Source organism: Coregonus clupeaformis, chromosome 35, assembly GCF_020615455.1.
Source record: "Coregonus clupeaformis isolate EN_2021a chromosome 35, ASM2061545v1, whole genome shotgun sequence".
Lineage (NCBI taxonomy): Eukaryota > Metazoa > Chordata > Actinopteri > Salmoniformes > Salmonidae > Coregonus > Coregonus clupeaformis.
In genome coordinates, this window is record NC_059226.1 from 5,304,299 (window position 1) to 5,327,826 (window position 23,528).

At 44.2% G+C, this 23,528-nt stretch overlaps 1 protein-coding gene across 1 annotated transcript in view; it reads left to right on the forward strand.

Annotated features, from left to right (window-relative positions):
- The window catches only part of LOC121550327 (homeobox protein cut-like 1), a 252,369-nt gene that overhangs the window by 174,717 nt on the left and 54,124 nt on the right, over positions 1-23,528 (forward strand). The window contains exons 4-8 of the mRNA XM_045210770.1: positions 539-617; positions 7,580-7,717; positions 11,209-11,350; positions 13,619-13,695; positions 14,429-14,495. Coding sequence (XP_045066705.1) covers positions 539-617; positions 7,580-7,717; positions 11,209-11,350; positions 13,619-13,695; positions 14,429-14,495 — 503 coding nt within the window. The remainder of the gene's footprint in view (positions 1-538; positions 618-7,579; positions 7,718-11,208; positions 11,351-13,618; positions 13,696-14,428; positions 14,496-23,528) is intronic.

Below are 23,528 nucleotides of genomic sequence, written 5' to 3' on the forward strand. Positions count from 1 at the left end.
TGTCATGGAAAGAGCAGATGTTCTTAATGTTTTGTATACTCAGTGTATATTTGGCCTTGTGTTTTAGTTTATTGCCCTGCTGAAAGGTGAATTCATCTCCCAGTGTCTGGTGGAAACAGACTGAACCAGGTTTTCCTCTAGGATTCTGCCTGTGCTTTAGCTCCATTCCGTTTCTTTTTTATCCTGAAAAACTCCTCAGTCCTTAAAGGGATACTTCGGGATTTTGGATACCATTTATTTTGTCTCTGCGTGCTGTTTGAAGGAAGTTGCTAAGTAGCGTTAGCGCAATGACTGGAAGTCTATGGGTATCTACTAGCATAGCACGCTAGCAGATACCCATAAACTTCCAGTCATTGTGCTAACTCTACTTAGCATTGGCTTGCGAAACTACCTCTAACATCCTTCTTACTGTACACCAGAGACACAAACATTTGACTGATATGGTTGTTGTCGTGTTCTCTGAAAAAAGTTGGATCTCCTCTTGACCACTCTCCCCCATCTCTCTTTTCTTAACCAATCTCTCCATCTCTCCTTTCAGATCGACGCGGTGAGTAAAAGAAGTAAAGAGTCAGAGGCTGCCTTCCTAAGCGTGTACAAGAGATTCATCGATGTCCCAGGTAAGTCTCAGCTCAACCGTGTGTGTGGAACAGAGGATCCAACACAGGGATTTTCACAGCAGCCGAGGCACCCTAAACACATCCGTCATGTTTATGAGGCACACGTCTCTGGCACCACACAAACACTACACACACACACACTTCTGACGATTTTTCCTGACGTTCCTGAGACAATGTGCCTCCAGGAGCCTGTGAGCACCGAGCAGTAGGGAAAATGGGAAGGGATGGAGAGGACATTGATGATTTCAACACACTGACAGACGCACAGTCACTATTAATACCAGTGTTGTTGTCCATGGAGATATCCTGGCCAGTGTTTTTTCCACCTAACTAAAGCACTGAGGGACTTCTTGGCTAGGCTGACTAATAGTGTAACACAGTCAACAGGGAGGTTGACTGGAGTGTGTGTTTGTCTGTGACGGACTGGGCCTTCTCAGCTGGCTCGTTCTTGTGTGTGAGTGTGTGTGTCTGTGTGTTTGTGTGTGTGTGTGTGGCTGTCTGGGAGGCCTCAAGCCTTGTCAGTCTGCAACACATTTTCTCCTTGGTGAACCTTATGGAAACACATGCGAACACACACACACACAGGCCTGAAGGAGCAAGCCGGCCTGCCTGGGGAACCATTTAGTACATGCGTAAATTACTGCTGTTGTGGTTTGGAGATCCCAGCCCTGCCTATGATCTCCAAACAACACGCACACATGCATACACACACACACACACACACACACACACACACACACACACACACACACACACACACACACACACAGCTCAAAGCCTACCAAGACTTGTTAAGCAGCACCTAGAGACCTTCGCCTTGGCTCCCTTACATCAGTCCGTGTTCCAAGTGTGTGTGTGGGGGTTGGGGGGGGTCAAGGAATGTCTATGTATTGTCAGTGTAATCTGGAGCCTGTCCATTCTTGTCTCCACGTCTATATGTCTGAGGATGAGTGATCACTACTCCACTGATTATCTCATAGATGTTTGTGTGTGTGTGATCACACACCTTAACATCAGGGTGTATCCAACCCTTTGAGCTCTGCTGAACACACCAAGGAAAATACACACCCTCACACACACCCTACCTCACTCATCCTTATGATACTTGGCGATAGAATGTAAAAGTTGACAGGTGTCTCCACCTACTATCTGCCCTCTCTAGCCTTCTCATATAGCCTTTGGAAATATTCACACTGTTCTCACAGACAGCAGTGTTCTGTTGCGGGCTGGAGTGGCTGCACTGAGCAGTTGGCACTCAGTCTCACTCCTTCTGCTCAGAACACACACACACACACAAAAACTCGCCCATCCAGGCAGTGCTGGTGCTGCCATTGCCTGTCTAGTGAAGGGACAATCTCCTAGTTATAAGTTCCAGGGAGGACAGGAAGAGAGAGATTCCGTGTGACACACACTGCAATCAGTCCGTCTGTTCTGGAGAGAGCAGCAGTAGAGTGGTAGGCACTGGGACTAGGCCGACAGAGATGGCTAGATGTGATACAGCCCAGTTCTGTGACAGCACTAATCATCACTCTAATGTCACATTATGATCTTCTCTCCTGTCACACTGTAGTTCACATTGACAGACAAAGTCGTTTTTTAATCATATGGGGTCATTCAAAGCACCCTTAACGAGGGTATCATCATATATAATATAGAAAAAATTGAAATGGAACTAAAAGATTAGGTCCCATCCAACCCTTCAAGAATGATGGTACTACTTTAATTTTTTATGACAAGAAATCAAAAGTACATTTTCACAATCAAGTAGGGATTCGTGAGAAGCATAGCATGGGAACAGGCTGTCCATGGCTAGATCAGAACTCTTCTATCAGTCCAATGTTTTAGAATCTTAGATTAACACTTTGTGTTATGACGCACGGTGTCAGAACAACGCGCACCATTGTTGACATAACAGGTCTTTGATAATGCTGTTGTGTCCTCAGCGGCTTGGCTGGTGCTCTAGAATGTACTGCTTCTCTCGCCAAGGACGTTGTGGAGATTACTTGGTCCTTGTTTCATGTAACAGAAGGACTATCTTAGTGGGGGGAGGGGTTTATCAGATTCACAATGCACTGGTGTGTTTGACATTGTGTGTGCGTTTCTACAGTGCTTTCAGAAAGTATTCACACCCCTTGACTTTACACATTTTGTTGTGTTACAGCCTGAATTTAAAATGGATTAAATTGAGATTTTTTTTGTCACTGCCTACACACAATACCCCATAATGTCAAAGTGGAATTATGTTTTTTGAAATTTTTGCAAATTAATAAAAAATGAAAGGCTGTCTTGTCAATAAGTATTCAACCCCTTTGTTATGGCAAGCCTAAATAAGTTCAGGAGTAAACATTTGCTTAACAAGTAATAATAATAATAATAATAATGAGCCATTTAGCAGACGCTTCTATCCAAAGCGACTTACAGTCATGCGTGCATAAATTTTTTGTGTATGTGTGGTCCCGGGGATCGAACCCACTACCTTGGCGTTACAAGCGCCGTGCTCTACCAGCTGAGCTACAGAGGACCACAAGTAACATAATACATTGCATGGACTCACTGTGTGTGCGATAATAGTTTTTAACATGGTTTTTGAATGACTACCTCATCTCTGTACCCCACACATACAGTTATCTGTAAGGTCCCTCAGTCGAGTAGGGAATTTCAAACACAGATTCAACCACAAAGACCAGGGAGGTTTTCCAATGCCTTGCAAAGAAGGGCACCTATTGGTAAAAATTTAAAAAGCAGACATTGAATATCCCTTTGAGCATGGTGACTATGAATTACACTTTGGATGGTGTATCAATACACCCAGTCACTAAAAATATACAGGCGTCCTTCCTAACTCTCAGGGTTTTCAACATGAGGCCAATGGTGACTTTAAAACAGTTACAGAGTTTAATAGCTGTGATAGGAAAAAAGCTGAAGATGGATCAACAACATTGTAGTTACTCCACAATACTAACCTAATTGGCATAATGAAAAGAAGGAAGCCTGTACAGAATAAAAATATCCTGTTCTGCAGTAATACTGCAGTAAATGTGGCAAAGCAATTCACTTTTTGTCCTGAATATAAAGTGTTATGTTTGGGGCAAATCCAACACAACACATTACTGAGTACCACTCTCCATATTTTCAAGCATAGTGGTGGCTGCATCATGTTATGGGTATGCTTGTAATCGTTAAGGACTGGGGAGTTTTTCAAGATAAAAAAGAAACGGAATGGAGCTAAGCACAGGCAAAATCATAGATGAAAACCTGGGTCAGTCTGCTTTCCACCAGACATTGGGAGATGAATTCGCCTTTCAGCAGGACAATAACCTAAAACACAAAGCCAATTCTACACTGGAGTTGCTTATCAAGAAAATAGTGAATAGTGGCCGAGTTAGAGTTTTGATTTAAATCTATTTGAAAATCTATGGTAAGACCTGAAAATGTTTGTCTAGCAATGATCAACAACAATTTGACAAAGCTTGAAACATTTTGAAAAGAGTAATCGGCAAATGTTGCACAATCCAGGTGTGGAAAGCTCTCAGAGACTTACCCAGAAAGACTCACAGCTGTAATCGCTGCCGAAGGTGCTTCTACAAAGTATTGACTCAGGGGTGTGAATAATTATGTATATGAGATATTTCTCTATTTTATTTTCTATACATTTTCAAAAACCGTGTTTTCACTTTGCCATTATGGGGTATTGTGTGTAAATGCGTGAGAAAAAAATGAATGTCTTTCATCTGTTGAAAGTCAATGCTCTCCCCCTCCTGCTCTCAAGTCTTTCTCCCTTTCCTCCGCTGTTTCCAGACTATTTCTGGCTTGAATATGCTCTTATACTCTCCCTCTCTCTTTCGCTCTTCCTCTTTATCTCCCATTGTTTACCCCTCTCTACCACTCTTTTCATATCCCTCCTCTTCCTTCCCCCATTCCCTCTCTCTCTCTCTCTCTCTCTCAGGGCCAGGGGGGCTAATGTAATCATATGATTACATAATTAACCCAGCTGTCTCATTAAAGAAAATCAACTGGAATTGGGGCATAATTAGTCATACGGCAATTAGCGGCTGTGTCGATGCCGGGCACTGATGAGGCCAGGACTGGCAAGACTGGCAGCGCCCAAAGTGGGGGTGGGGGACTCAGGGTTAGAACACCCTGCCAGTCTCCAAATCCCTCCCTTACCGATCCCCATCACCACATTTTCTGACCTTGATTCAAAAGAGGACCGCAGTCAGTCATTGACTTTTTCGAGTCATCCACAATGTGTTTTACTGTTTTGATTAATTAAGTTAATCAATATATACATCAATCAATCCACAGTTTCCACCACTGTGGGTTGTGCCATTGGCAGAGGACCTATCACAAATAGGCACTGTAGTCAAGAGTGTAGTAGTGCAATATATGTTCTGCAAGGGTGTATATTATTTTCATACAAGACCGCTTTAGTCTGTTTACAGGAATGTATTGTTTTCCCATGAGTTTCTCTGTCCAAGCCCCTAAGATAAGAAAGTAATCATAATTGTCCTGAATCCTAGCTATCTCCCCTCTTCCTATCTCTAGTTTCCTCTCTCATTCATTCTCCCTGCCTCTCCCTCTCTTGCCCTTTTGCTTTTTCTATCCCTCTTACTCTCTTCGCCTCGCTTCATCTTCTTTGTCTGGGCTACTTGTTCACGTGACTATGCTCTGTGTATGTGTGTGTGTTGCAACCACAGCAGCGCTGTCTCAGCACTCCTGCTATGCTCTGTGCGAATGGGGGCAGCTATACATAGCTCTGCTGCTCTGGCACCCAACACACACACAGGACTCATCATCAGTCAGCCTCGCGTGACTCACCCTGGCCACTCACAGTCACTACCAGGGACACAAAACCCCACAATACACCTTATTGTTGCAGTGATGGATTGATGTTTGAATGGAGTGAGAGGTAGAGGTTAGAGACCGAGAGAGAGTGGGAGGGAGGGAGGAATGAATGAATGAATGGGTGGGTCTTAGGATCTCCTCAATGAACCGATCTTCAAAACATGCAACACTAATACTAGTCATATACAGTGAGGGAAAAAAGTATTTGATCCCCTGCTGATTTTGTACGTTTGCCCACTGACAAAGAAATGATCAGTCTATAATTTTAATGGTAGGTTTATTTGAACAGTGAGAGACAGAATAACAACAAAAAAATCGAGAAATGCATGTCAAAAATGTGATAAATTGATTTGCATTTTAATGAGGGAAATAAGTATTGGACCCCTCTGCAAAACATGACTTAGTACTTGGTGGCAAAGCCCTTGTTGGCAATCACAGAGGTCAGACGTTTCTTGTAGTTGGCCACCAGGTTTGCACACATCTCAGGAGGGATTTTGTTCCACTCCTCTTTGCAGATCTTCTCCAAGTAATATAATAATAATATGCCATTTAGCAGACGCTTTTATCCAAAGCGACTTACAGTCATGCGTGCAGACATTTTTGTGTATGGGTGGTCCCGGGGATCGAACCCACTACCTTGGTGTTACAAGCGCCGTGCTCTACCAGCTGAGCTACAGAGGACCACAAATCATTAAGGTTTCGAGGCTGACGTTTGGCAACTCGAACCTTCAGCTCCCTCCAGATTTTCTATGGGATTTATGTCTGGAGACTGGCTAGGCCACTCCAGGACCTTAATGTGCTTATTCTTGAGCCACTCCTTTGTTTCCTTGGCCGTGTGTTTTGGGTCATTGTCATGCTGGAATACCCATCCACGACTAATTTCCAATGCCCTGGCTGAGGGAAGGAGGTTCTCACCCAAGATTTGACGGTACATGGCCCCGTCCATCGTCCCTTTGATGCGGTGAAGTTGTCCTGTCCCCTTAGCAGAAAAACACCCCCAAAGCATAATGTTTCCACCTCCATGTTTGACGGTGGGGATGGTGTTCTTGGGGTCATAGGCAGCATTCCTCCTCCTCCAAACACGGCGAGTTGAGTTGATGCCAAAGACCTCGATTTTGGTCTCATCTGACCACAACACTTTCACCCAGTTCTCCTCTGAATCATTCAGAAGTTCATTGGCAAACTTCAGACGGGCCTGAATATGTGCTTTCTTGAGCAGGGGGACCTTGCGGGCGCTGCAGGATTTCAGTCCTTCACGGCGTAGTGTGTTACCAATTGTTTTCTTGGTGACTATGGTCCCAGCTGCCTTGAGATCATTGACAAGATCCTCCCGTGTAGTTCTGGGCTGATTCCTCACCGTTCTCATGATCATTGCAACTCCACGAGGTGAGATCTTGCATGGAGCCCTAGGCCGAGGGAGATTGACAGTTATTTTGTGTTTCTTCCATTTGCGAATAATCGCACCAACTGTTGTCACCTTCTCACCAAGCTGCTTGGCGATGGTCTTGTAGCCTATTCCAGCCTTGTGTAGGTCTACAATCTTGTCCCTGACATCCTTGGAGAGCTCTTTGGTCTTGGCCATGGTGGAGAGTTTGGAATCTGATTGATTGATTGCGTCTGTGGACAGGTGTCTTTTTATACAGGTAACAAGCTGAGATTAGGAGCACTCCCTTTAAGAGTGTGCTCCTAATCTCAGCTCGTTACCTGTATAAAAGACACCTGGGAGCCAGAAATCTTCCTGATTGAGAGGGGGTCAAATACATATTTCCCTCATTAAAATGCAAATCAATTTATAACATTTGGTGTTTTTCTGGATTTTTTTGTTGTTATTCTGTCTCTCACTGTTTAAATAAACCTACCATTAAAATTATAGACTGATCATTTCTTTGTCAGTGGGCAAATGTACAAAATCAACAGGGGATCACTGTATACACCAAGCTGTTGAACTTTGAAGGTCTGCCCTGGTGTCAGACATGCTTTGTGTATGTACAGAGCCCAATCCTGTGTAGTCTAATGATTAGTAATGTATATTGTTGATTTGTATAGTGATTAGTGATGTCTTGTGATTTGTAATGCATAATGATTTGTAACATAAGTGTCCTCTCCCGTCCCATCAGACCCTGTGTCGGCCCTGGAGGCTGCCCAGCAGCTACAGCTGAAGGTCCAGAGGATGCACGACATCGAGACAGAGAACCAGAAGCTCCGCGAGACGCTGGAAGGCTACACCCAGGAGATCGCTGAGGTCAAGAACCACGGTGAGACTGAGACACACACTCTTTTTTTGTTTTATTTTGGGTATATCAGCTTTAATATTGCAGATAGATTGTGGCTTCTATCAATGTAATTGTCTGAATAATTTCCAATCCCCCAAATGCAGTGCCTTCGGAAAGTATTCAGACCCCTTGACCTTTTCCACATTTTGTTACATTACAGCCTTATTCTAAAATGGATTACATTTGTACAAATCCTCCGCAATCTACACAGAATACCCCATAATGACAAAGTGAAAACAGGTTTTTTGAATGTTTTGCAAATGTATAAAAAAAAGAAGAAAAAGAGATACCTTATTTACATAAGTATTAAGACCCTTTGCTATGATACTCGAAATTGAGCTCAGGTAAATCCTGTTTCCATTCATCATCCTTAGTATTCTATACTATTCTACTGTATGTTAGTCTATGCCGCTCTGACATTGCTCGTCCATATATTTATATGTTCTTAATTACATTGCTTTACTTAGATTTGTGTGTATTGGGTATATGTTGTGAAATTGTTAGATATTACTTGTTAGATATTACTGCACAGTCGGAGCTAGAAACACAAGCATTTTGCTACACCTGCAATAACATCTGCTAAACACGTGTATGTGACCAATACAATTTTATTTTATTTGACAACTTGATTGGAGTCCACCTATGGTAAATTCAATTGATTGGACATGATTTGGAAAGGAACACACCTGTCTAATATAAGGTCCCACAGTTGACAGTGCATGTCAGAGCAAAAACCAAGCCATGAGGTCGAAGCAATTGTCCGTAGACCTCCGAGACAGGATTGTGTTGCGGCACTATCATTTCTGCAGCATTGAAGTTCCCCAAGAACACAGTGGCCTCCATCATTCTTAAATGGAATACGTTTGGAACCACCCAGACTCTTCCTAGATCTGGCCGCCCGGCCAAATTGAGCAATCGGGGGAGAAGGGACTTGGTCAGGGAGGTGACCAAGAACCCGATGGTCACTCTGACAGAGCTCCAGAGTTCCTCTGTGGAGATGGGAGAACCTTCCAGAAGGACAACCATCTCTGCAGCACTCCACCAATCAGGCCTTTATGGTAGAGTGGCCAGACGGAAGCCACTCCTCAGTAAAAGGCACATGACAGCCCGCTTGGAGTTTGCCAAAAGGCACCTAAAGGACTCTCAGACCATGAGAAACAAGATTCTCTGGTCAGATGAAACCAAGAATTAACTCTTTGGCCTGAATGCCAAGCGTCACGTCTGGAGGAAACCTGGCACCATCCCTACGGTGAAGCAAGGTGGTGGCAGCATCATGCTGTGGGGATGTTTTTCAGCGGCAGGGACTGGGAGACTAGTCAGGATCGAGGCAAAGATGAACAGAGTAAAGTACAGAGAGATCCTTGATGAAGACCTGCTCCAGAGGGTATCAATACTTATGTAATGTGATATTTCAGTTTTTTATTATTTATAAATTAGCAGAAAATTCTAAAAACCTGTTTTTGCTTTGTCAATCGGGTATTGTGTGTAGATTGATGAGGATTTTTATTTATTTAATCAATTGTAGAATAAGGCTGTAACGTAGCAAAATGTGGAAAAAGTCAAGGGGTCTGAATACTTTCCGAAGGCACTGTAATTATTTATATATATATATATATATATATATATATATATATATATATTATTTTCCTTCACATACTCTTTGTACCTATACTGGAGCAGTTTGATCGACTGAGTTTGAACCGGTGGGCCACAATAAATTGTTGGCTTGCTGAGCTAAAGCCATAGGCATTAGCTCAGGGAGCTAAGACAAGCATAGTTCACTGAACCGCTTACGACTCCCCATTGGGAGATTTATCAATGTTTATCAATGTTCAGCCGTCTTGGAAATGGATGGAATACCACAACGATCTGGTTGAAAGTATAGTAAAGTATATGTGCTATGTTAAAAGTTTTAAGAAGATATCATCTGTAATACGGATACCGTTTCAAGAGCCAATGTGCATGGAGTTACAATTTAAGAACCTCACATCAAACGCAGTAAAATAGCTAACAGCTAATTTTACATTTTACATTTTAGTCATTTAGCAGACGCTCTTATCCAGAGCGACTTACAGTTAGTGAGTGAATACATGTTTAAAAAAATAAATAATTCAACATCAAGTTAGTGGAGCATCAGAGTCACCCCAAAGTCCTTCCATAACCCTGACTAATAATGAACAGTCAATTCTCTGGCAACAGCTCTGGTGGACATTCCTGCAGTCAGCATGCCAATTGCACGCTCCCTCAAAACTTTGAGACATCTGTGGCATTGTGTTATGTGAAAAAACTGCACATTTTAGAGTGGTCTTTTATTGTCCCCAGCATAAGGTGCACATGGGTAATGATCATGCTGTTTAACCAGCTTCTTGATATGCAACACCTGTCAGGTGGATGGATTATCTTGGCAAAGGAGAAATGCTCACTAACAGGGTTGTACATTTGAGAGAAATAAGCTTTTTGTGGATATGGAACATTTCTGGGATCTTTTATTTCAGCTCATGAAACATGGGACCAACACTTTACATGTTGCGTTTATATTTTTGTTCAGTATAGATCCTTTTTAATAAAGGCTCACATCCTTCATAGCCCTCTTTATGGTAAAGTAGCCCCGGGCAGTCTTTTCAGATGTAGCCCAATTGTATAGGCCTCTAAAGCCTTTTTGTCTCCTTTTCAGAAAAGCAGGGGAAAGAAGAGGGGATAGAGGGAGGAGGAGGAGGGTAGGGGGGGCTGCCTTCTCTGTCTTTGGAATTCCCCTCCCACCAAGAGCTAATTGACCCAGCTCAATAGCGGCAATATTTTATTTTGCCATTGATTTTCTTTCTCCCCCGCCGTGCCCCAGCTAAGCTGCAGATCTCCCACCTCAGCGGTGGTGGAGTGGAGAATCCCCCCTCTCTCATTCTCTCTCTTTTCCATCCCTCTCTTCCTTCCTCTCTCTCTCTCTGTCTCATCCCAGCCCAGCCGAGGCCATTGATCCCCTGCAACCTAAATGTTTAAAGTTCAATTTAACAGTTAAGGGGGAAAAGGGCTCAGAGGGGACTCATCACCATTGATTATGTGTCAGGGCTGAAATGTCGGAGTTTAAATCACTGCAGAGGAGGAGGAAGAGCGAGAGAGAGAGAAAGAGAGCGAGAGGGCACCAGCGAATGAGTGAGCGAGAGAAAAAAAGGAAGAGAAGACGAGTACGAAGTGGGAGGGAAACTGAGAGCTCTCAGTCAGTAATACACTGTGATCTCGTGATCTATTAGCAAGCGCAAGGGCTGTGCCTATAAACACACTGCACATAGTGGAGTGGAGCCTCCCGTCCTCCTCCTACTTGGAGGATCCCTCAGCCTCTGTCAGTGTTACTGACAGTCCAGACGAGCACATCAGGATACTTATGGCTTGGTACCTAATATCATGTTGGTACTCTAGTTTATCTATTTCCTGTTATCCTATCACTTACTGACATTTTGAGTTCTCTCTCTCTCTCTCAGAGGTCACAATTAAAGCACTTAAGGAGAAGATAGAGGAGTATGAAGAGACCCTGAAGAAGCAGGCCAAGGAGCTGGGCCAGGAGGAGAGGAGAGAGGGAGAGGAGGAGGGGCAGCTTCACAACAACCATGCAGAGGAGGAGAGGTAAGCATGAGCGCACCCTGTAGCCCGAACCCTGCCCTGCCGCTACTCTGCTAGTAAGGACTGGCTGTGGAAGATAGGCTAGCTGGTGTTAGCAAATGGGCAGCGACTACTGGCTGCAGTTTGTGTCGGAGTATGAGCGATGGTTAGGCCCAGACTGAATACCCTTACAGCTGTTGTCTGCATATTCAATCAATATAACTATTATATTTTATTGTACTATAACAGTATTTAGTTACATATTTCCATACTTCCATGGTGAACCAATGGTTCTCTTAGTAAATTCTGTCTCTTCAGTCTGTCTGGCCTTAACGATGGTCAGTCTCCTATATGTTTGCTTTGTAGGTAAGTGAGTGAGCAACTTTAGTTCAACTACGGCCATGGCTCACTGGAAGGTTATCAGATACGTCAGGGTTGTTGTGAAGGGCACTGAAACGGACTCCCTATCACGTTAACATTTACACTTTCACTCAGCACTGGAGCTGAGCAGATATTGAATCCGGAATGAGAGATAACCGGCACTCATTCGTTTTTTACATTGTTTTACCCCATCATATTCCTATTGAACTTACTCCTAATCATATCTGAATGTGAGATATCTCAATTTGAACTCGAACAGGCTCTCCCTCAACCCCATGTCATACAGTATTATATGATCCCATCAGTGTATCCTGATGGAGGCATATGCGGCCTTTACATAAGGCTTTTATTGGGACCAACCAACCGTAGCTATAATCCCTTTGCACCGTAATACCTTTTAATTCACCGCTGTTTGTTTACTCCTAACCCCCCCGGCATGGATGGTAATACCGCACTGAGCCTCCTGATCATCACTGCTGCCAGACTGTCAGTCACAGGACAGGGACACAGTTCTGCTCTGTTATCTGTTACTTCAGAGGGCAACAATACAGGCCCATTGTAACTTGTCACCTCTGTCACCCTTTTACAAAGCCGCCACCGTAGAGCACAACCCCATTCTGCTACCTTGAATTATTCTGTTTCTTAGTCACCCAGAAATAGCACCTGTGAGGAAAAGAGGGAGAGAAAGAGATTGTTTTGATTGGTGAAAATCTGCACAACCATTCAATGGGCTGGCTGTGTTGTGTTGATGCAGGGTCTTGCTGGGGGTTTCTGCCTGGGGGTTTCTGCCTGGCATCAGGTGGTGTTAAGAGTTGTAGTGACTGTGGGAGTAAGGCCAGATCACAGCATGACAACTCTCCACTATGCGCAGGGTCACGAGTGGTTGGCACTAAAGTTATGCTTATGGTGATAGGACACTTTGCCCAACTTCCTGAACACACTAGCATCTCACCAGCTCTATTTTTAGGCCACACACTTTGGCCAGGTCGAGGATATGTAATATCTGGTAGTGTCTCACACTATTAAACCTAAATATAGACAGACAGTAGACATCCCAGATTGTAAAACCGTATGTCTTAATTAGAATTTCCAAATCTGGCAACTACAGAGTACCTACCCATACATCTGATAAACAAGAGATATCATGGATAGTGGTTACCAATGAGGCCCAACCTTGATGATCTTTCCCTTTGGAGATTGACAGTCTGTCCTTATAATGAACCAACTCCCAAGGACAAACCGACTCAACCCCTCTCATCTCGTCCTCAGTAACAGCTAGCCAGTCAGGAGTTGAAGTTAATTCTTCAGGGTTTGGCGTGTTCCCCTCCACTTTAGCACTGAGGTAAATTGATGAGTAGTCTGCCAGTGCAGGAGAGCTGGTGGTATGAAGAAAGAGGCCCTATGGTTGGCCCAGATGTTCCAGTATTAATAGTAATAAACCGCAGACAACAGTCAGGACAGAGCAGAACAGAGGGTGTCTTCACCACAGGGCCTGATTGGCCTAGCTCTGTTGGCAAAAAATACGCCACTTAACCGTCCTCTCCAAACGGGACGCTTCTCCAGTTGCACTCTACCACTTCAACTGGAATCTGAGCGAGTGCTTGTTCATTTGAGCCGGGTGCTATGGTAACCTGTCCTCTTTTTTTCTGAAGTGCTGAATTGGAACCTTCACGTTGAGTGATGCAATGCTAACCTCATACCTTACCTGTATCTTCTAGATGCTCGGCTAGCGGTTAGCGGCTGCCCTGCTAACATGTTCGCTCCTTTTTGTTGTGATGCTAGTATGCTAACTTGACCCTTGCCATTAAGTGATGCTACATTAGCCTTTTGAAATGCTGCTAAGTGAAAATGTTGTTTCTTACCGAGGTGATACTAAGCTAGTCTGTTCCCTCTGTTCCTCTGTCCACACAGTCAACAACAGGAGAACCAGGAGTCTGTGGTGTCAAAGCTGGAGGAGGCAGACAGTAAGGCCCAGTCCCTACAGACAGGTAAGCAGTTGCTAACTTTCTACACCCAGTTATAGTCTCACAGGCCCAATCCTAACTTGAGATCCACACGTATACTATCGCAAACCTTTGCATAAATGCCCCCAATGTGGCACAGCTAAGGCTCGCTTGGTGTCAACACACTCCTCGGCTGGCAGTATGTCTTTATGTTGACCCAGAAGGCAGCATCAGATGGTGGATTATTCTGTCTCTCTCTTTCTATGTCCTTTTGGCTGGCTGGCTGGCTACTGCCTAGTGAGTGACTAATCCAGGCCTGTCAACACTGTCCCAGTCCCCGCCCTATGCAGCCTGCTCCCTGCTCTAGGACTGACAGTCCCCTGTCACAGCACATCAGCTCCAGAGTCTAGGCCCAGCCACTCACCCTAGTATTGTAGCCTGATGTGTGTGTGTGTGTGTGTGTGGGTGTGTGTGTGTGTGTGTGTGAGAGATAGAGAGACCCTTTGAAACAGTACCATTTGGTACATGAAGAAAAAATAAAAACAAACTACCAGAAAAGTACTAACTACTAGCATGTAATTTACTTACAAATAGCAGCTGTAAGAGTACTGTAAATTAAAGTTACCAAAGTTGTCTTAGGTTGGGTAACTGGAGGCAGAAAGGCCTCACTCAGTCCTTACTGGAATATATAGAGGGCAGTATGTTAGTGCCTAGCAGTGTACTTCTTCCATCCAACCACCGCTGGTCTTCTTTCAAAATGGTTGATTTGTTTTTTCAGCACTTGAAGCAACTCAGGCAGAGCTTTTGGACCTGAAGAGCAAGTATGACGAAGAGTCAACATCAAAGTAGGTCCCAGTAACTTTGCTTCACACTGTTGCATTTGTGACACACACGCACACTCTCAAAATCCCCAGAGTCTTGGTTGCTGTGCGCCTTTGATTAGGAGATAAAACCACTGTGGTTGCCATCTGCAGTAATTGCACCTGAATCTATGGAAAATCTGATCCCCTGTAATAACCCACCTCGTTCTATAATCATATATCACATTACCCCTGCATACTCAGTCATATTCTCTCATCTGATCCTAGATCTGTGTACTGTAAGTCATCCAGCCATGCCCACCCTGAAAGGAATGGAATAGAATGTTTATAATTGCTCACCATAACGATGCTGAGTACAAAGTAGTCCCCAGGATTTATCACTGTTTGGCTCTATGATTCATATCATAATTGACATGGAGGCTTTTTAGCTCTGTTCAATCTGAATGAGTAGGAAGGGTTGTTGTTGTAATAGTGAGGAGGAGGGTGGAGTAGTCTGGGATGGGTAGAAAATTGTTAGTTACAAGGTTGTTAGTGTGTGCGTGCGTGTGTGTGTGGGTCTACTACATACACTGTGGGTACATGGACAGTCGTGGTCAAAAGTTTTGAGAATGACACAAGTATTGGTCTTCACAAAATTTGCTGCTTCAGTGTTTTTAGATATTTTTGTCAGATGTTACTATGGTATACTGAAGTATAATTACAAGCATTCCATAAGTGTCAAAGGCTTTTATTGACAATTACATTAAGTTTATGCAAAGAGTCAATATTTGCAGTGTTGACCCTTCTTTTTCAAGACCTCTGCAATCCGCCCTGGCATGGTGTCAATTAACTTCTGGGCCACATCCTGACTGATGGCAGCCCATTCTTGCATAATCAATGCTTGGAGTTTGTCAGAATTTGTGGGTTTTTGTTTGTCCACCCACCTCTTGAGGATTGACCACAAGTTCTCAATGGGATTTAGGTCTGGGGAGTTTCCTGGCCATGGACCCAAAATGTCGATGTTTTGTTCCCTGAGCCACTTAGTTATCACTTTTGCCTTATGGCAAGGTGTTCCATCATGCTGGAAAAGCATGATGGACTTTCTTGGGCTCCCTGAAGCCTTCTTCACAACAATTGAACCTCTCTCCTTGAAGTTCTTGATGTTCTGATAAATGGTTGATTTAGGTGCAATCTTACTAGCAGCAATATCCTTGCCTGTGAAGCCCTTTTTGTGCAAAGCAATGATGACGGCACGTGTTTCCTTGCAGGTGACCATGGTTAACAGAGGAAGAACAATGATTTCAAGCACCACCCTCCTTTTAAAGCTTCCAGTCTGTTATTCTAACTCAATCAGGATGACAGAGTGATCTCCAGCCTTGTCCTCGTCAATACTCTAACCTGTGTTAACGAGAGAATCACTGACATGATGGCAGCTGGTCCTTTTGTGGCAGGGCTGAAATGCAGTGGAAATGTTTTTTTGGGATTAAGTTCATTTTCATATGCAGATTGCCATCATAAAAACTGAGGCAGCAGACTTTGTGAAAATTAGTATTTGTGTCATTCTCAAAACTTTTGACCATGACTGTACTGTACATACAAGGTGTACTCTATGTACCACTGTGTGTGTGTGCAGGTTATTATAGTAAACTAAAACTAAAATAAAAAGTTGGAAAAACAATTTAGTAAACTGAAATAAAAATACAAACGGAAAACGTTTATAAAACTTTACTGAAACTATTATCTTTGACTGCATAATTAATTAAAATAAAAAACATCATCAATTATGTTTAGTTTTAGTTTATCTAATGGGGTTTTCAAGCTTTTTTTCTAATGGAGTTTTCGAGCTTCTGAATCTGGCGGGTAAATACTGCCAGTAGATACATGGCCAAAAGTATGTGGATGGCCCTTAAAATTAGTGGATTCTGCTATTTCAACCACACCCGTTGCTGACAGGTATATAGAATCCAGCACACAGCCATGCAATCACCATAGACAAACATTGGCAGTAGAATGGCCCGTACTGAAGAGCTTAGTGACTTTCAATGTGGCACCGTCATAGGATGCCACCTTTCCAACAAGTCAGTTCGTCAAATTTCTGCCCTGTTAGAGCTGCCCCCGGTCAACTGTAAGTGCTGTTATTGTGAAGTGGAAAGTCTAGGAGCAACAACGACTCAGCCGCAAAGTGGTAGGCCACACAAGTTCACAGAACGGGACCGCCGAGTGCTGAAGCCCATAGCGCGTAAAAATCATCTGTCCTCAGTTGCAACACTCACTACCGAGTTCCAAACTGCCTCTGGAAGCAACATTAGCACAATAACTGTTCGTTGGGAGCTTCATGAAATGGGTTTCCATGGCCGAGCAGCCGCACACAAGCCTAAGATCACCATGCTCAATGCTAAGCGTCGGCTGGAGTGGTGTAAAGCTCGCTGCCATTGGACTCTGGAGCAGTGGAAACGCGTTCTCTGGAGTGCTGAATCACGCTTCACCGTCTGGCAGTCCGACAGACAAATCTGGGTTTGGCAGATGCCAGGAGAACGCTACCTGCTCCAATGCATAGTACCAACTGTAAAGTTTGGTGGAGGAGGAATAATGGTCTGGGGCTGTTTTTCATGGTTCGGGCTAGGTCCCTTAGTTCCAGTGAAGGGAAATCTTAACGCTACAGCATACAATTACATTCTAGATGATTCTGTGCTTCCAACTTTGTAGCAACAGTTTGGGGAAGGCCCTTTCCTGTTTCAGCATGACAATGCCCCCATGCACAAAGTGAGGTCCATACAGAAATGGTTTGTTGAGATCGGTGTGGAAGAACTTGACTGGCCTGCACAGAGACCTGACCTCAACCCCATCGAACACCTTTGGGATGAAATGGAACGCCGACTGTGAGCCAGGCCCAACACTCACTTATGCTCTTGTGGCTGAATGGAAGCAAGTCCCCGCAGCAATGTTCCAACATCTAGTGGAAAGCCTTCACAGAAGAGTGGAGATTGTTATAGCAGCAAAGGGGGGACCAACTCCATATTAATGCCCATTATTTTGGAATGAGATGTTCGGCGAGCAGGCGTCCACATACTTTAGTGTAGCAATGTTTCAAATAGTCCTAGCTTGTGCATCACTATCACTAGCTATCACTAGTTAACAGGGAAGAAATCTGAGGGCGTGCGCTGAGAACAGCTTGTGAAGTTGCTGGAGCCGGTCGCAATCCACACTGACCAACTTGCTGACCAGTGACTGGGCCAAGCTAGAGCAGCTTGTGAAGGTGCTAGTGCCTTTTGCAATCCAACCAACTTAAAACTGACAGCCAGTCGCTGTCTTGATATGGTGCCATGCTTTCTCAATCTTGAGGCACACTTGCAGTCAACTACTGTTGCAAAACAGTTGGCACAGGTCCTCCTGAAGTCATTGCATGAGTGCTTTGCATGCATACTGAATCCTCTGGCAGCCATCTTCAATCCAACCCCTGCATCAGCTTGCCTGATGGACCCGAGTGTGTCTTTGGCACTTCGCTTAACAGCGATGGAGCCACTGATGAAGGAAGCAGAGTCTTTTGTACTTCAGCAAATCAGAGAGTACAGCCGTGTAGCAGCAGGACCCCAGGAAGATGCCAGCACGATGAATCCAGCAAAGATCTCGACCACAGTACTTCAGAAATAGCTTCCTCGCAACAAAGATTGTGTCTGAGGGTCAAACTGTCTGGGCATTAAGTGCCCCGTGTGAGCTGCGAAAATACCTGGAATAGCTCACCTCTCCACTTCTGGCAGGCAAGGATGGTTGTTTATCCAAAGCTGTGCCCTTTGGGACTGGATCTGGTTTCTGCCCCTACATCCCAAGCGTTCGTGGAGAGAGAATTTTATTTCTGTGGACAACTGTCATCAGGCTTGAGAAACCAAATTACCACCTATCTGGAATCTGGAATCTTGAAGATAAACCAGAAAATTTTGTTTGGTTGAAAAGAAACACACACACACACACACAAGCTGGCTGGCTGTGAACTGATAGAAGTGTTGTATTGCTTATGTTTTTGCTGTTGCAGCTGTTTTTATTAACCCTATTTGAAGGGGTTAGTCAGTGATACATGTTTAATATTACATAAAGGAAAAGGAAAGGAGGATACCTAGTCAGTTGTACAACTGAAGGCATTCAACTAACATATTATGTCAAATGTGCCATGACTTCATTTGTTGTTTTTTCCTCTCTCTTTCTGTCAGATAAAGGTAAAGGTACTTGATTCTTCTTACATCTACTACTAAAGTAGAGAAAAAAAGCAGCAGGATTGGTGTAAACATGGGCAAGAGCGTTTCCTTCCACCATATTTCTTGCACTAGTCTAAGCGCTTATCCTTTAAATCCAAGTCACATTAGGATTGATTTATAATTTAAACCTAACCAAACCTATGTCCTGGCCAAAAGCCTGTGTTAGCATAGGCAGCGCCATTGAGGACTTTTGACAACACATAAATGGCTCCCACACACAGGCTACTTTCTGTCCCTAACACTACAACTAAGACTGAAACTAAATAATATAAAAACTGAAGATAAATAAAAATGATTACATCAAATGCTAAAAACTAACTGAAACTAAACTGAATTTCAAATAAAAATAAAAAAACTAATAGAAATAAAAACAAATATTAAATCACATAACTATAATAACCTTGGTGCATGCATACAGCTACTGTATGTGTCTATATGGTGATGTGCCTATGCCCATATAGTGTACAGTACGAACTAACATGGCAGACTCTCTCTGACTGTTATATCCGTGTCTGTGGCACCGCCTGTGGTCCCGGGACAGGCAGTGCGCAGGCGGTAATTTGTGTGTCGGCCTGTCACAGTGGAATGCAGCTTGTTGCTTCGCCCGGCCGGACACGCACTCCTCTTCTTGGTCTCGCGGCGCTATTTCAGGGTCCTTCTATCCCACCCAGCCAGGCTCCTGGAAGCTACTTAATTATAGCAGTGCTAACCAAATGAAAGGTGCTGTTGCCAGGCCATCTACGCAGATATAAACACTCACACCCGGATCGCTTTTGAAGTGATCCAAGGCCCCATGGTATCAGCCGGGGCTGCAGTGTCAGTCAGAGAGAGACACAGGATAGAGGTGTATGTGTGTACGTGCTCGTGTCCTTCGGATAGAGAATGGGTTTGTCTGTGTGTGTGACTGTGTCTATGTATTTGCACATGCTTTGCATACTAAGAATGTGCTCCTTGAGTTCAGCGCTTTCTGTCTGGCAGACAGTGCTGTCATAGTAAGTGTGTGTGTCACCCTGATTGTCTTTCAGAACTAGTGAACCTTGTTTCTTCTCGTCGCTGAACACCAGCGCTGCTCTGTTTCAGAGGAACAGAACAAGTTCCCCTTCTCACACTCTCCACATTAGAGTGACACGTTATTGCTAGCGCTCTCGCTCTCTCTCGTCCGTCGCTCTCTCACGCGCTCTCTCTCCCTATCTTACACACACACACACACAGAACTGTATCTTCTCTCTGAGCTGCAGAACTGTATCTTCTCTCTCTGCCCCCCCCCCCCTTCCTTTCTATGGTTTGCACAATGAGGTCTGTAGTCTATAATCTGGTCGTTTAGTCTTCTATGGTTCCTCATCCTGGACGAGCCCCCAGAAACTAACACATCAATTTAGGGGCAACTGGCCCTTGGTGTCTAGTGTTTTGCTGTCCTGGTAGAGTGCAGTTGGTGGTCAGAGGAAAGCACTGCTCTCTCCCAGGTGAGGCTAGAGTGGATTCTCCTGCTCAGGGCTTCCAGGAGACTAGCTCTCACCTCACACACACACAACCTCTCTCACACAGACAACCTGCTCCTCTTTACAAAAACATGACTGAACTCTATTCCTCTCACCAGAGGGAAAAGGATACTGCTTCATTGAGAGTCTTTTGTGTGACTTACCAGAGCAGGGAAAATATTTTACTACCGGTCATTTGGCCATCATAGTTGTTGTTTTTCCCGCCAATGGTGACGTATTATTGTGGTGAAGTTCAGGAGCATTATGTGCTAATATATAACTTACTCATAACATAGTTGTATGTAACTCTCAATATGTCTTCACAAATGACTTAATTAAATTATGTGGCTTAGAGAGTCATTGTGACTGAGTGAGTGCAGTGATGTCATTTGACAAACAGGACGTTGTGATTGACGAGGGGAGGAATTACATCCTCTGAGATAGAGACCATTTAGGTAGCGAGCATTTATCTGTCACCTCTGATGGTCACACACATAGACTGACTGACTCTGAAACTGACAGGATAATTATTTTTTTATTTTATTTATCTAACCAGTATTTATCCAGGTTGATTAGTCTTCACTAACCTGGATATAAAATGTTGACCTAACATCTTATTTCCAAGACAGATCTAGTGTCAACAAATATTGGCAGCATAATGTTTCTAAATGTAGGATTTAAACACACACACATTACAGGCCTAATGTTTTTGTTACAGCTGCCAATTTAGGACAAGGGTTAGTGTCCAGCTGTTTAGAATGAGGCAGAGAAGAAAGTAAGTGGGATAGAGAGTCCCGTAGACAGAGAGAAAGAGAGGGAGGGAGAAAGGGAGCGGGGATAGCAACTGTTTACTGAAGCTCTGTGGAGGTCCCCCTCATGATTATACACTGGGCGCCTCCCTTTAACACACACACACTTACTTCGCATTGACAGAATACCCACATACAGTACACACACAAACCATCTCCCTACAGAAGCACAGACAGATCACCCACGTCCAGTGCGTGCACACACACACACACACACACACACACACACACACACAAACGAACTTCGCATTGACAGAATTCCCTCATACACACACCATCACACTTCCTACAGAAGAAACACAGACAGATCACCCATGTCCAGTGTACACACACACATACACACACTCTGTCTCAGTGCTCAGACAGAAGGCCTTGTACCTTATCAATGGCTCCTTGTTCAGTCTCTGAAGGCGAATTACATTGGAGCTGAGAGCGCGCCCTGGAAACCAGTCCCCCACCGCCACAGTTCCAGACAGCACTCTGTAAAGACCGGGTGTCCCAACAACATGCCTCTCTCCACCTCCTCCTCCCGCACTTCCTCTCTGGCAGGGCCATCCTCCTCGCCCTCATTTCTATTCCTCACATAATTTCTACAGTATCTATTTTCTCTCCTCTTCCTCTCAATAAATGCACTATCCTCCTCTTTTTGAGTCTTCATCTTCTACAAGACGGCACACCGTCACACCATAAAGCTTAGTATGATATCTTGGACCTAGGTGAAGTTGGAGAAAGACTAGAGAAAGTTTTCTCAGCTAAAGCTTAGCATTAGCATCCCTGAGTGGAAAACAATGGGAGTGGTGGTACCCCTGTTAGCATGCTCCATATAGCAAGCCTAAAATCCCTGCCCAGAGCACTTACATGATGCAGGTACCCACTACCCACCTCTGGGCTGCCTGTTTACCCCCCCTCCCACTTTCCCTTTCCCTCTCACCTTTCTCTCTTTCACCATCTCTCTCTCCCTCTCTTCTTTTCCCTTTGGGGTCAGGTGCAGTAATGGTCACAGCTGGGAGCCAGACCCATGTTCGCACACGCGCACGCACATACACACACACACACACAATCACACACACACAGTTTCTATGTTTTATGTAGATTGCTCTGTTTCTGGTGTCCATCTTACTACTGTAGGTTTTGTAATCCATGCAGTGAAACCATGCAGTTTAATTCTCACACACGTGTTCACGCCGCACACACACATTCACACACATACTCTTACTAGACGCCTTTCCTTCCGCCTGGCCCCTCTGTGTCTGCCTGTGGCCGTCACTTCCACCTCTCTTCGGTAGAAACTGTGTTGACTGTGTACTGTGTGTGTGTGTGTACTGTGTGTGTGTGTGTGTGTGTGTGTGTGTGTGTGTGTGTGTGTGTGTGTGTGTGCGCATGCGCATGTATTGGGGGGAGGTTGCGCTGTAGACGAGAGAGCAGAGGGTTCTTGTCGACTCAATAGGGGCTAGCCGTATGTTAAATAAAGATAAGTGTGTGTGTTGTGTGGTAATGAGCAGAAAAGAAAGGAGGAGACAAACTGGAGTCCTCGGAGGCCCCAGTCACAGTGCTTTGATCTGGGTCCTCCTCAATCCCACAACCCCACAGAACTCAGAGAGAGAGAGACGACTCCCTGTGTCACACTCCGTCTCTGTATTTACCCAACGCCTCATACTTTGTCCATCTGCAGCTTATAGAGATATTTTACATAAAGGCCATATGATGTCTATGTTAATGCATTGTTCTTGTTTGTATAGGTCTAGATGCATTAGATTAAGTTATCCTGTTTTTTTTATATAGTTTTCAATTTGCTTTGAGACCTTTTGGTACATAAATAGCTTGTGGCATTGTGGCAAATGACTGCACTGTTAATGTGTTGTCTCTGTGTTGTAACACTGGAGGATAAAGACCACACTAGCTCTCAGACATATCAATATTAACATACACCTCTGTTTGATGTCCTCAGAGCAGCTGTGACTGGCTGTCTTCATGTCTGTAAAATTGGGCTCGGGTGCTGCCAGGCGAGAGTAGCAAAAGCCATGTCTGTGCTATTGATTTTGATTTAGACCCGAGCACGTCTGACTTCTCAATTGGGTTTCTGCCTTGATGAGCTGATTCCGCTGTAGTGTACTACTCTAGTTCTTTGGTCCTCACAAGACTGCTTTCTTTCTCTTCCGCTCTTTTTGTCTCTCGTTCTTCACACTCCTCCTCTCCATTAGCCGCCTCGTTCTTTCTGTCTCCTTTTTTTGCTCCTCTCTCGCTCTTTCACTCTGTTTCTTTCTCTTTTAAACTCCTTCTCTCTCACTCTCACTCTCGTTTCTTTCTTTTAAACAACTTCTCTCTCTCACTCTTTCACTCTGTTTTTTTCCTCTTTTATACTCCTTCTCTCGCACTCTTTATCCACCCTCGCTATATTTCTTTATTTCTCTCCCCCTCTTTCACACACCCACATTCTCTCTATTTCTCTCTCCCTCTGTTCTGTAGTATAAGAAGGTAGGGGCTCAAGTGTACAGTAGGAATGTTTGAGAAGGAGAGAGAACTGCTCAAGCGTGATAATGG